General features: G+C 58.7%; 1 protein-coding gene and 1 long non-coding RNA gene across 2 annotated transcripts in view; one reads left to right on the top strand and one right to left on the bottom strand.

The window, feature by feature from the left end:
- The window catches only part of LOC125337801 (cyclic AMP-dependent transcription factor ATF-7-like), a 47617-nt gene that overhangs the window by 24063 nt on the left and 10659 nt on the right, over positions 1-12895 (top strand). The window contains 4 exon segments of the mRNA XM_048327945.1: positions 6101-6197; positions 8548-8666; positions 11284-11418; positions 12095-12252. Coding sequence (XP_048183902.1) covers positions 6101-6197; positions 8548-8666; positions 11284-11418; positions 12095-12252 — 509 coding nt within the window.
- LOC125337803 lies at positions 7552-12877 on the bottom strand. Its single transcript, XR_007208133.1, has 2 exons — positions 12476-12877; positions 7552-8841 (listed from the first exon to the last, which is right to left on the bottom strand). It is a non-coding gene; the product is annotated as an uncharacterized LOC125337803 (long non-coding RNA).

Here is a 12895-nt window from a genome sequence, read left to right as displayed (position 1 = left end):
CGCCGCGGAACTGCTCGGCCCGGCCGCTCTCTTCCCTAGGGCAGGAATTCCGCTCATCCCGCGCCTTCTCCTCGGTCCCTGTGCCCGGAGCCCGCAGGAGAGCGCCGAGCTGCCGTGCCTTGGTTACTGGGCTGCGGTCGCTCCGCTCGCAGCGGCCCGGGAGGACGGAGGCTCCGCGGGGATCGGTGGCTGCCCAAGGTCACAGCGAGAAGCTGCGGCGCTGCGGGGACTCGAGCGGGGCTGCGGTGATGATTCCCATCCAGAGCCGGCGATCCCGAGGGACGCGCCGGGCTCGGGCTCTGGAGCCGCTGACGCTCCCGCGGCCGCTCCACCCCCTCGCTCACCCCGTTAATTACCGCGGGGCCTCTCCCCTTAATTCCTGTGGCAGCGGTAATTAATACACGGCTTTTAATCACCCGCGCTCGCGTCGAAAGGAAAGCGGCGCTTCAGAATGCTCCACCGTGTGGAAAGCGGGGATCGCTGCATTCCCGGGACCCGGCGCTGCTCGGGCTTTGTCCCCGCCGGCTTTTAGGGATCTGCTCCGTGGGATGGGCTCCGTCTCCCCCGAGCGGGGTCGGTGCCGCAGGAAACCCTCCCTGCTCTCACGCAGTGGAGATTTGGGAACCAGTTCGGGTTTGTATCCCTGTGATTCCAGCCCGGAGGCAATTGGGGCTGCAATTCCCGCAGCCCTCCCGGGGCTCCTGGGCTGTGTGCCCAGGACAAAGCGCGGCGCCGTTCCCGTCCCAGGTGTTCCATAGCCCATCTCCCCCATCTGCTCCTTCCCTCCCTGCGCCCCTCTCCCGAAGCCCAGACCTCGGGAGGCTCCTTGGCTTTGGTGGTGAATGGTGCCCAACAACCCGGGTCAAACCCCACCGGGATAACCCCGTTCCTGGCATTTCTGTCCCGGCTCTGCTCCGTGGTGTTCGTGTCTGCTCCCACCTGGGAGATCTGACTGAAATCCAAGGGGAAAATAAAAAAAGGGACGTGGAATCCGGAGTTTCTGGAGGATTCTGCCCCGGACGTCCTTGGCTCCTCACGTACTCAGCCAGATGGTTCCTTCCCCCCCTGCCCAAACACCTGCATTCCAGGAGGGGCGCGTGCCTCAGAAGCCCTTTGGGATAAGCGAAGCCATAGAAATGTAAATGAAATTATTTACTTACTCCCAGTTAAATGCTCTGCCCTTCTGGCCAAGGAGGATTGGTGGGATGGGATGGGAACCAGAACCCGCTTAACTCTTTGTGTAAATTGCAGGGAAGTTTGGGGAGTATCCTACCAAAAAGAAAAAAAATTCTGAGCAAACAAGAAAAAAAGGGGGGAAATCCCAGTTTTGGTGCTTTGCACAATGTTCTGTGGGGCTGCTGGGCCGGGGATTCCTCACCCAGGGCTGCCCAGAGTTTCTGATTATTATTCTTATTCCTCCCTTTTTTTTTAACACAAGGAAGGACCGGGAATCAATCACGGGGCAGCAGGGAGCAGGGTTTTAAAGGGAAAGGCAGAGCCACAGGGTCCCTGGAGTCGCCAGAGCCAAAAATAACATTTCAGGGTTTAAATCTCGCTGCAGTTTTAGCTGGGGGCAGCTGCAGGGGGGGAAATGGCACAAAATGCACCGAGGGCTCCCTCCCTGCAGCTGCCTGGAGCCTTCCAGGTTTCACGGAGCCAGAGGGAATTGGCTTTTCCTGCGGCCCGTGGCTCGGGAAAGGCACGGGATGCTCGGGGTTGTGCATCCCGGTGTGGAGCAGGACCCAGCAGAGCTGCCGGGAGTGTGGGGGGTCACCGCTCCCAGCTTTTCCTCTCCTGCAGCTTTTCCCTGGATTGTGAAAAACGACCCCGCTGTGGAGCCCGAGCTCTCCAAGCGCAATTCCCGGTCTGGTTTTCCTTCCTGAGCTGATCCTTCTAAACCTTCCCCCCTCATCCTTCATCCTCCATCAGGACTGGGGATCGGGAGCCGCTTCCCGTCCCTGCTCCAGCTGCTGCCGGCACCTTCCAGAAGCGCTCGGTGACCTCGGCTGCTGCGTGGAAAACAACCACGAGCTTCCCAAGCAGGCTCCGAGCTCCTCTGGAAGCTGCTGGGCACCACCGGGGACCCTCCGGGGGGAGACGGCTCCCAAATCTGCGCCTCTTGTCTCCCGTGCTGGTGGAAACGAGACAATCTGTCCGTGCGTTGTTGAATTCTCCCAAACCACCAAGTCTTTGCCGTGTTCCCTCCTCATCCCGACACCTCCCTTCCCATGGAAATGGGCCTCGGATAATTGTGATGTTCCCCCCGGCCTTTCCAGCCGTGAATCACTCCTGAATCGGGGCACTTTAGGCACATTAGCGAATTAATCCGCGCAGCCAGGGATGGAATTATCCCAGCATTGCTCAGCTGGGAGATGGGGGAGATGGAGCCAGCACCGGGGGTCACATCACTCACCCTGGGACAGCCACCCTGGGGTCCCCGGGGCACCCCGGCCCCGCCTGAGCTACCCCGCGCTTGTGCCGAGCAAGCAGGGGGTGTCTGTGCAGCCTGGAAAGGGGCAGGGAATGTCTCTGCAGCCTGGAAATCCATGGCATCCGAGGGATGGGCCGTGGGCAGCGGGCCGGGAGCAGGGAGGACCGGCCGGGATGGGGCCAGGAGGTCCAACCCCCCCAGGGCCATGGCCTTGCCCTCCTCCCGGCCCCGTGGGTGCCCTGCCCCTCACCCCGGCTGGGCCAGCAGAGCCAGGCAGATCCCAGGACATCCCCAGACTCTCACCCCAGGCTGTGGGGAGCACAAGGATGGATTTTGGAAGCGAAACCCGGACCCAGAGGGTGGCTGCTTTTAAAGCCGGTGCCTTTGAGCTCAGCTCGTGCATGCACTGCATCATTTCCCTCCCGCTCCGCAGTGCGGGCTGCTGCTGCTCTTTGTGTCCCTGTGGGCACGGTGACCCCAGTGCTGGCTGCCGCTGGTCCCTTTTGTGTCCCCACCGTGTCAGGAGTGTCCCGGTGGGCACGGTGACTCCAGCCCGGTGGGCACGGTGCCTCCAGTGCTGGAGTTAAGCCGGAGCAGCGGCTCAGGCTCCCCGGTGCTGACAGCTCGTTAATTCCGCCCCGTGATGAGCGTGGGGGAGGCAGCGTTGGCTCCTCGCCCTTCCAGCCCTCCAGGCTGTCCGGCAGGGGACGGGGCACGTTTGCGCTGCTGCAGCTACACCCAGGCTGTTTCACAGGGAGCTCTGGCCAGGGGAGGGGCTCGGTGATGGGCTCCGAGCAGCATCGGCAAGGTTAAAAACCAGCTGGAGCTGCCGGGAGAGCTCCTGCTCCAGGATCCCCCATCCGGCACCACCTGACCCCCCCCTCTGCACCAAACACAGATTCTCCAAAAATCAGGACGAACCCCGAGCAATCAACCCCTTGTTCCCCACATTGTGCTTGTTAAACTGCTGGAAAAATCCCCTCCTGTCCGCCTGGGGGTCCGGGCCTCAGCCCCGCTGCGCCGGTGGGTCCAGCTGGAAGCGCTGTGTGCCATTAAATGAGGACTTTGAGCCGAGCACATTTATCCGCGGAGCTGTCACAGCCCGGCGGGTGCCGAGCGCTGAGGGGCCCTCGGGTGCATCCAGCCCGAACCCCGAACCCCGACGGCCGCGGCGGCTCCGGCTCCGCAGGGCCCTCGCGCTGGGGAGGGAAAATGCCAAATTTAGGGCTGCAGGAGGCAGTTCCAGCCTTTTTCCCGGGTGGAAAACCCCGAGGGCCGGCTGGCAGCGCATTCACCCTGCTCCTGTCCCTCGCCCCAAAGACTTTACAGCCAACATCTTCTTTTTAATTCCGACACCCGCAAAATAGCAGCTGAAATAACCCTGCTGGATGTCAGCTGCTGATGGAAGGAGATTAAATATTAAAGCCAGTGCTGTGGCTTTAACTCATTCCATTTTTTTTCCCTACTCTTCCCCCCCTCGTCTCCCCCCTCTGCTTCCCCTCTCCGTGTAAAATGACATGATTTAGAACCCAAGTGCCAGACTCAGCCTCTGGGTTTCGGCGTTTGGAAATGTGTGGAGAAAGATATATTGTGTCTGTGAGCATTTCTGCGCAGGGAAGGAGAGAGCTCCCGAGCTGTGAGCCCACATAAAGATGTTAAATAGAGCTGTAACGCGCGCCCGATGCACCGAAAGTGCCAGGGAAAAAAAAAAAAAATTAGGGAAAAAAAAAAATCCGGCAATGAAGGAAAATGAAAGATTAAAATAAACCCGGCATTGGTGAGGCTGGGCTGGGGCTGCTGGGAGAGACACGACCCCGCTCTGCACCTCTCACTCTTCCCTGCCTGACCTAAAAATGCCGTTTCTTTAGCACAAAACGGAGTGGGAGAATTGGGAATTATCATCTTGTTCATTTTTTTCCCCCCCTTGTCTCTGGTGTTCAGGATTTCCGACGCCGCCCGCCTGCTAAATATTCATCCCAACCCCGCCGCTCCGCACAAAACCCGGTTTATTTCCCTCGGTTCACCCCATCCCACTGATGTCCCACCGCGGGCAGCCGAATCCTATAAAAAACAGGGATTTTGGGACAAAACCATGGAAAAATGTGGGTGTCCCTTCCCTTCCAGGGCCCTCCACCGGCGCTTTCCAGGGTGATGCGGAACCGGTGCTGCCCATTCTCCCTCGCTCGCTTTCCCTTTGTTCGGGAGCCTTTCGGGGGTCACCGGATTTGTAAAAGCTCCTTGGAAAAAAAGAGTTTATGGCGAGGCTGGAGCAGAGCGGAGGGATCGGAAGCTGCGGGGAGGAAAAAAGCCCAGATCAGGCAGATTTTGGCTGAACCGTCAAGAAATTTTATTTCAGGTTTATTTAAGGTTTAGTTACGGAGCGGAGCTGGGAAAGACGGAGCTCAGTCTGTGCCTGGAGTTCCACAGGCAAAAACCTCTTGGCTTTTCTCCCACCAGCTCTGATTTCTTTAAATTCGAACCCAAATTATGAGCGGCGGCCAAAGCACCTTGTGAGCGGTGCTTTGAAGGTCACTTTGTGTGCCCCCCTCGTCCTTGAGCCGAGGGGAGGAGGGGCTGGGTGTGGAGGGGCCCCATGGCTTGGTGTCCCCTGCCACCGAGGCATCGTCCCCTGCCACCGAGGCATCGTCCCCTGCCTCCGAGGCATCGTCCCCTGCCTCCGCTCAGCTCGGAAAACGCAGATTTATTTGCTAAAACAACAGAGCCATAAATAAAGCCGGGAAAAGGCCCGAAGTGGGGTGTCACGCTCGAGCAGCCCCACAGGAACAGGTGGCTCTGGGTGGGTTTGGGTTGGGATGCTCGGGAGAGGGAGGGGAGGAAGGGGAAAAGGGCAGGAATGCGCTGCTGCTGCTGCCGCTGCCGCTGCTGCAGCGCTTTTCTAGAAGCAGCCCGGTGCTGCTGGGTGCATAAAAATGCTGCGGTGCCGTGCCCCGGCCGCCGTTTGTCGCAGTCTATTAGGAGAGACGCAATCCATCCTCGGGCTTTATGGGGCTGTGCTTTAACCCCGTCCCTGCCTCGCTCCCCCTCTCCTCAGCCCTCCCTCCCTCCCTCCCTTTGTCTGCCTTTCCCGTCCCCAAAGCCAGCCCCAAAGCTCTCAAGGGGGATTTTTACCCTCCCCAAACCCTCCCTAAAGGCTGGGGTTTACCCTGCGCATCTCCCCGCGGGTGGAATTCTGGGGTGGGGGAGATGCTCCCCCTCCCACGCGGGGTCGGCTCCGTCCTCACTCCGTAAAAATTCCGGAGTAGTGTTGCCAGGCAGGGGCTGGCTCTGCCTCACCCCACACGGGAAAAGTTGCCCCAGTTGCACCAAATTCCCCGGCTCCTCAGCCAGCAACAAAGTGGGAATTTTGGAATTTAGAATTCCGAGCGGCGCGGATCTGCACTTCCATCGCTGCCGCCGCCTCGCTCCATCGCTAAAAAACCTGGATCAGTAGAAATCCTCGCCCCCCACCCTCCAGAACCCCCACTGAAGGCCTTTCCCTTGGCACCCTGTGCTCCCACCGCCCTTTCGCAGCCGCCCACCCCCTCCGGCCCCGCGGAGCCCTCGCGGCGATCGCGCTCCAGCCGCGTCTCCCCCCACGCCCAGCGCAGGACGGGCCCCGTAAAACACAAAATGCATTTATTCCCCATTTTCTAAATTGTTTCATTTCAGAGGTTCACAAACGAGGACCACCTGGCGGTTCATAAACACAAGCATGAGATGACATTGAAATTCGGCCCCGCTCGCACCGACTCCGTCATCATCGCAGGTATGTGCCCGGCCAGCGCCCGGCAAGATTGATGCCAGGGACCAGATGCACTGCAAAACCCATAAAACCTCCTGTGATCTGCATTTAATCAGGGCGAAGGAAAGCCAGAGGCTTCCAAGTTTTTTCTGTTTTTATGGTAGTATCAGGTTTTGTGGGGTTTGGGGGTTTTTTAAATTTCTTTTTTTTTTTTTTTTAAGCTCTCGCCCTTTTTTATTAAAGGCTGGAGGATTTATGGCCAGAAGGGCTTTCACGTTTCTGCTTTGAGGACGATGAACCAAACCTGACAAAGCAGCTTCCCCTCTCAGCCCAGGTGTCAATTTTCCTGAGCTTTTAGGAAGCTGCAGTTCATAAATTAAAGCCCCACCGAGCTCTGCCTTTGTAAAGCTGGGGGGGGAAGCCCAAACCCCACAGATTTTTGTCCGGCAGGTTCCAGAGTCCCTCCTGTCCCATTTGTGTCGCTGCTGGGTGAGGAGGCTGTTGCTGAGAGCAAGGAGAGGGGAAACGCTTCCTGAAGGGTTTTTAAGGGAAAACAAAGCTGCTGCAGGAGCCTGGCGCCTTTTTCCCAGTTTGTGTCCAGCCCAAAGGCGGCGTTGAAGCAGGGAATGGGAATGCAGCTGGTTTCTGGAGGGTTTGGAGTGAGCTGTGGCTGTGGGTAGGAAGCTGCTCCCAGGGAAGGGCTCTCGCAGAGGGAGAATTCATTCCCAGTGGGATCATTCCCAGTGGGATCATTCCCAGTGGGATCATTCCGTGGGAGTGAGGGTGAGGAGCTGGAGCAGGAGCTGACAGAAACTCAGATTCCTGATGGTCACTTTTGTTTGGGTGCAGCCCTTTGCAGACAGGGAGCACAGCAGGAGGGTCGGTGCTGCTGGATCCGTTCGGGGGCACGTGGGGGTGTGGGACAGAAATGGGGCCAAAATCCCCCGTGAGCCCCACAGCTCCCAGAGCCAGAATTCCTCTCCCTGGTGAGGCATGAGGGGATGGAGCACGTCAGGAACACAAGGAACAGGCTCCGGCCCCTCTCCCAGCTCCCCAGGGCTGGTTCTCAAGGGGCTGCTCTGGGGTGAAACACAAAAAACCCCAAACAAAGCCAATTTAACCATGGCCAGTTCAGGACCAGCTAAACCCCCCCAACGAGTGCGGGCCCAGCGTGTCTGGCACAGGGAGGGGGGTGTGAGGGCTATAAACCCCTACCGGCTTTGAGCACTGAGATCCGGGCCCGTTATTGCCTGAAATTCCATCTGTCCTGGGGTTGCTTTAAGCCACCATTTTGTCTCTGGGATTTCTTGTCCCTCCCCGCTCCCGAGGCCGTGTGGCCGGAGCAGGACCTGGCCGCGGCATAAAGAATCCTTCTTCTGGCAGCAGGGAGAGGGATTTTTGTGGGAACGGGCGCTTGTGGGCGAGGCAGGAGCTGCTGCAGTTCCTGGGGTTCGGCTTGGGGAGGGACAGGACCACAGAGGTTCCAGGCTTTGTTTGTGCCGCCGTGGAAATCTGTGTGGCTCGGAAGGGCATTGCTGAGCAGGGAATGATCCCAAACGAGCCCTGAAAGCTGTTAAACCCCTGGAAAAACAACCTCCTGCAGAGAGATTCGGTTGATGAAGTTCCTGGATTTTATGGATTGGGATCTGGGGGGAAGAGAAGGATGCCCAGAGGGGGATTTTGCTTCAGTGGCAAACGCAGCAGAGGGAGGGTTTGGAGTCTGGCTGCTTCGTGCAGGTCAGGCTGAATCATCCCAGGGATGCTCCTTGTGCTGGAAAATCCTGGTGTTTTTGTTCGGGATGGATCCTTTGGTGGGATTCCAGGCAGAATTCGAGGCTGGCTGGAGCAGGGAGGTTTCCTTGTGCTTTTATGGGCTGGGTGGTGGCCAGAGATATCCTGACTCACCGTGTTAATGTGGTGAACGGTCCCGAGGGGATGGCTGCGGGGGCTGTGAGCATTCCCAGGGAATCTGCCCGGGATTCTGGGATGGGAGCAGGCACGGGGAGGGAGAAGGCTCTGCCTGGCCTGGGGCTGCTCCCGTCAGTTGCTTTCTCCTCTCATCACTCCCCGTTTCTATGATCTCAGGGAGATCAGACTCCCGGTTTTCCGTCCTTGTCCAGCAGAACCCCGGGCTGGGAGGGACGGGAATTCCGCATCCTGGAATTCACAGAAATCCTCGTGCTCCAGTGATTATTTCCATAAACGCCAGAGAAACAAAACCAGCAAGAAGTGACTCTCCCCATTCCAAACTGTCACTTGCTGTCCCCAAGATGACACACATGTGTCCCAGGGCTCCCAGTGAAGGGCTGGGGTGGGTAAAGCGGGGTTTTTTGGGCTCTCCCTGAGCAATTCTTGGTGTTCCAACCCAAACCAGATCAGACTCCGACCCCGACTCGGTTCCTGAAGAACTGTGAGGAGGTGGGACTCTTCAACGAGCTGGCGAGTTCCTTCGAGCACGAGTTCAAGAAAGCTGCTGAGGATGATGAAAAAAAGGCAAGAGGCCAAGGCCTGGGGCTGTGACGGCATTGGGAGCAAACTGGGAGGACTGGGAGGGACTGGGGGCTGCTCTCATGAAAGGCACAGCCCTTGGGTAGAGCTTGCCTGCATGTGTGGGGCTTTATTTTTGTAACTCGGGTGACTTTGGCTGCTTTTCCCACTGGTCCGAGGCCTGCAGAGAGCAGATTTAATAGTTTATTATTCCTCTGGCTTTTCACTTCAGAGAAAAGGGGGAAAAATAGGGAGGAGAATACCCAAAATACCTCACACCTTGGGAAGGAGCCGCGGGACACTGGGAGCGCTCGGGATGGGAGCAAAATCCCCTTTGGAGCCTCCCCGAGGGCCGAGATCCAAAGGGACGATGCCTTTGAGGGGCAGCTACAGGGAAAGGAGCGGACCTTGGGCATTTCCAGCGCGTCTGGAGCGAGGAGTCTCATGGAAAAGAGCAGCTTTTCCTAACAAAGAGCTCTCTCCTCCGCCAGCGCCATCGATCCCGGCTGCCCCCGCAGCCCGGCGAGCGCCAGGGGCTGAAGGACAACGGGATCTCATCAGAAAGCAGCTAATTAAGGACATTTCCAACCCCCGCGCCCCTCCCCGTGCCGTGCCGGGCTCCGAGCAGCAGCAGATGCGTGCTGGGCTCTCAGCCTGGCACACACATTTACTAAATTGATGTATGTCCGTACATACGCTCGCAGTCAGCGGCGCTGCTCGGAAATAAACTGCGGGAGCCGAGCCGCGTAAATCTTCCCGAGATGGGGAACGGAGGAATTCAGAATTAAAACTGAAACCTGGCTTCCCACCCGCGGCCCCCCCTCGCCAATAACAGGCTCTTTAAACCGAAATTGATCTCTCTCATTGGTATGCGGCGGCTGCTCGCCGCTCCTGCCCTTTGTTCTGGAGGCGCAGGGAACGGGGAAGGGGCTGCAAGGAAGGAGCGGCCACCGGGGGTTTTCAGACGTGGAATTGCCGAGCAGCCCCGGGGAGACCACCCAGCTCCTGGGCCCTCCTAAGCCGCAGCCGCCGCTGCAGCCCCTGGTGTGCTCCTGGGATTGGCTTTAGAATGGTTCAGCCTAAATATTCCTAAATATTCCTAAATATTCCTAAGTATTCCTTGCGCGTGCAGCTCGGGGGGTGTCGGCAGTTAGGGAAAGGATTATCCCTCCTCAAACCCCCTGTGCAGGCGAGATCAGCTGGTCACTGCCCGGCCCTGGCCGGAGCTGAGCTTCCAGCATCCAGTTCTGCGTTTGTCCTCCCTTTTCCAAGGGTGGTCTCGCACCAGCGCCGTTAATTAAAAACACCGGCGCAGCGGGAGCTTCCCCGGAGGCGCTTTAAGCGGTTTGAAACTTTCCTGCATGTTAATCCCGGCTCCTTTGTAATTGCCGGAGCGGCGTCCGTGCTTTAAAAGGGCAGGTAAATGGTTATTGCTGCGCCTACCGCGAGCGGAGCGCCCGCGGAAACCGGGGAAGGGCAGAGGGGCTGCGGCTGCAGCCCCCCCTGGAACACCCCAAACTGAGGGGCTGGAACTTCACCCCATTCTAAAACATCCCAAGTGGAGGCCCTGGAGCTTCAGCCCCATAAGAGACCCCAAACTGAGGGGCTGGGGTCTCACTCTGCTCTAAACCATCCACCTTTACCCTTTTACTGCAGTTTTGCTTCCCTGGGAGGACTCCCAGAGCAGCAGGAGGAGGTTTAGGGGCGATGCCAGGACAGAGCGTCCGTGGCCAGGCAGGGAAGAGGAGCACTGGGATGGATGGATGGATGGATGGATGGATGGATGGATGGATGGATGGATAGAGCAGGGATGGATGGAGCAGGGATGGATGGAGAACAGGCTGGACAAGCAGCTGTCAGGGCTGATTTAGGGACAGTTTCTCCTCCTGGACAGGAGGAGGGACCGGGTGATGTGCAGGGTCTGCTGCAGCATCCTTGCTCTGCCACTCTCCCTGCTCTCTCCCTGCTCTTCCTCCCCCCCGGCCTGGGACGGGGACAGACCCCTCAGTTCAGTTGTCCCCTGGCCTTGTCCCCCTGCCCTTTCCCTGTCCCCTGCAGGTTGCTAACTGGTTCCACTGGGGCACGTGGCGCTGCTGGATCCCAGGGTGGTGGCAAGTGGCCAAGTCCAGGCATATGGTTGGGTTTTATTTTAATGGGGCGCTCATAGATATTTAATAACTTGCATGGCTCTTTGTTTGCTTTTGATAATCGGGTAATAAAATAATTCAGGCTGATTTATACAATGTTTTACAGCTCTTCTGTGAATGAAAGTGCCTCCTGTAACTCGCAGGCATTTGGCTTGGGTACCTGTTCTCCTTAGCAGGGCCCTTTTTATACCAAAAAATCACAGTAACAACCCACGGAGAAGTCGTGTGTGTTACTGAGAACCCACAAACTGCTGCCATCTGGGGCTGCCTGTTGTTCCTGGGCCTCCATCTCCGTTTGCCGGGGCTGGAGCAGCCCCACTCTCTGCCTCGGGCTCCCAGATGCTGCTTCAGTACAAATTAATAATAATAATTTGGCAAGAGCTCGGAGCTGGAGCCTCTTCCTCGGGGGCAGCAGCCGAACATTTTGCGAACAACGCGAGCTGATTGTCCTTTGCATCCGTGCCCGCTTCCCGCAGAGCTCCGGAGCCCTGGACATGTCCCTGCCCTCCACTCCGGACATCAAGATCAAGGAGGAGGAGCCGGTGGAGGTGGACTCGTCCCCGCCGGACAGCCCCGCGTCCCGGCCGCGCTCGCCCCAGCACAAGGACAAGGTGGGGCTGTCCTCAGGGGGGTGGTGGAGCCCCTTTGCCGTGTGGGGCCGAGTGTGGGGCCAGCGCCTGAGCTGGGCTTTGTGAGGCCTGAGCTGGGCTTTTTAGGGGTCTGAGTTGGGCTTTTTTTGAGGCCTGAATTGGGCTTTTTTGGGGCCTGAGCTGAGCTCTTTGAGGCCTGATTTTCCCCTGGTTTGAGAAAGAAAGACCAAAGCTGGTTGGCCAAAATCCACCTAAAATCTCCTGGAGGGTTTGACTGGTGCACAAAGCCTTGCTCTTCCTCCTGGGAATGCTGTCCCACACCAGAACATCTCCCAGCCCAGCTCCCCGTGTCCCTGGGGACCGGGCATTCACAGCAGCTGAGTCCGGGTGACAATTCCAACACCTGAGTGACATCCCAGCCCGAAATTCAGAGAGGGGAATTATCCAGAGTGGGAACTCCTGTGCCCTGCTCCCTGCACCGACATCGGGGGAATCAGGGAAGGGCAGAGGGGCTGGAGCTTCATCCTGAGCTGAGGGGCTGGAGCTTCACCCCTCCAAAACCGTGTCGCTTGGGTGACGTGCTCCCCTCAGCTTCCGTGACAGAGATGCTGGAATTTTTTCAGGCTCCAGGAGGAAGAGTCATGACGGTGATGATGAGCTGGTAATTAACAGCCCCATTTTGTGTTCTGCCCCGCAGGAGGGCCCCTCCAAGCCCGTGATCCTTTCCACGCCCACCCCCACCATCGTGCGGCCCGGCTCGCTGCCGCTGCACCTGGGCTACGACCCCCTGCACCCCACGCTGCCGTCCCCCACCTCCGTCATCACCCAGGCCCCCCCCTCCAACCGACAGCTGGGGTGAGTACGGGCAGGGAGCATTCCCTGGGGCAGGAATTTGATCCCTGAACAAATTCCCTGAGCGCCAGAAGCGGAGGAGCCGCCGCGGCTGCAGCAGGGGCTCCTCACGGCTCCTCACGCTCCGTCTGCAGCAGCACCGTGGGGTGGGAGTGCAGGAGGCAGGAACTAATTGTCCTGGAGTAAGGAAACGAGGCAGAACTCAGTGAAACGAAGCAAAACTCACCGTGGGGAGAGATGAAAGCGCTCCCTGAGCTCGGCACGGCGCTGGCTGGCGGCGCCTGGCAGAGCCCGGCGAGCGGCGGCGGCAGGGAATTGTCTGGAGCTGGAATGGCTCCGGGATTGTCTGGGGCAGCTGCGTGGTGCCCCTGAAGTGTCACCTCTGAGCCGCTGGCCTTGCCTCGGGGGCTGTTTGCCCTGGCACGGCTCAGGATCTGCTCCTGGTGGCCCATGGGGCTCCGGAGGCTGCGGTTCTCAGCTGCCAGGACCCTGAACAGAAGGGAAGGGGCCTGAGGATGCAGGATCAGGGATCACATCACCCGGAGCCCTCAGGAGGTGCCTGTTGAGCCCTGCCTGTGTTTGCTGTCAGGCTGCTCCCCCTCCCTCTCCCCTCTGGCCCCCCCCCTTCGTACCCTGCTCAGAAATG

Source organism: Corvus hawaiiensis, chromosome 24 (assembly GCF_020740725.1).
Source record: "Corvus hawaiiensis isolate bCorHaw1 chromosome 24, bCorHaw1.pri.cur, whole genome shotgun sequence".
Lineage (NCBI taxonomy): Eukaryota > Metazoa > Chordata > Aves > Passeriformes > Corvidae > Corvus > Corvus hawaiiensis.
The sequence above is the reverse complement of the archived record's forward strand: the minus strand, read 5'-3'. Positions and strand labels throughout refer to the sequence as shown.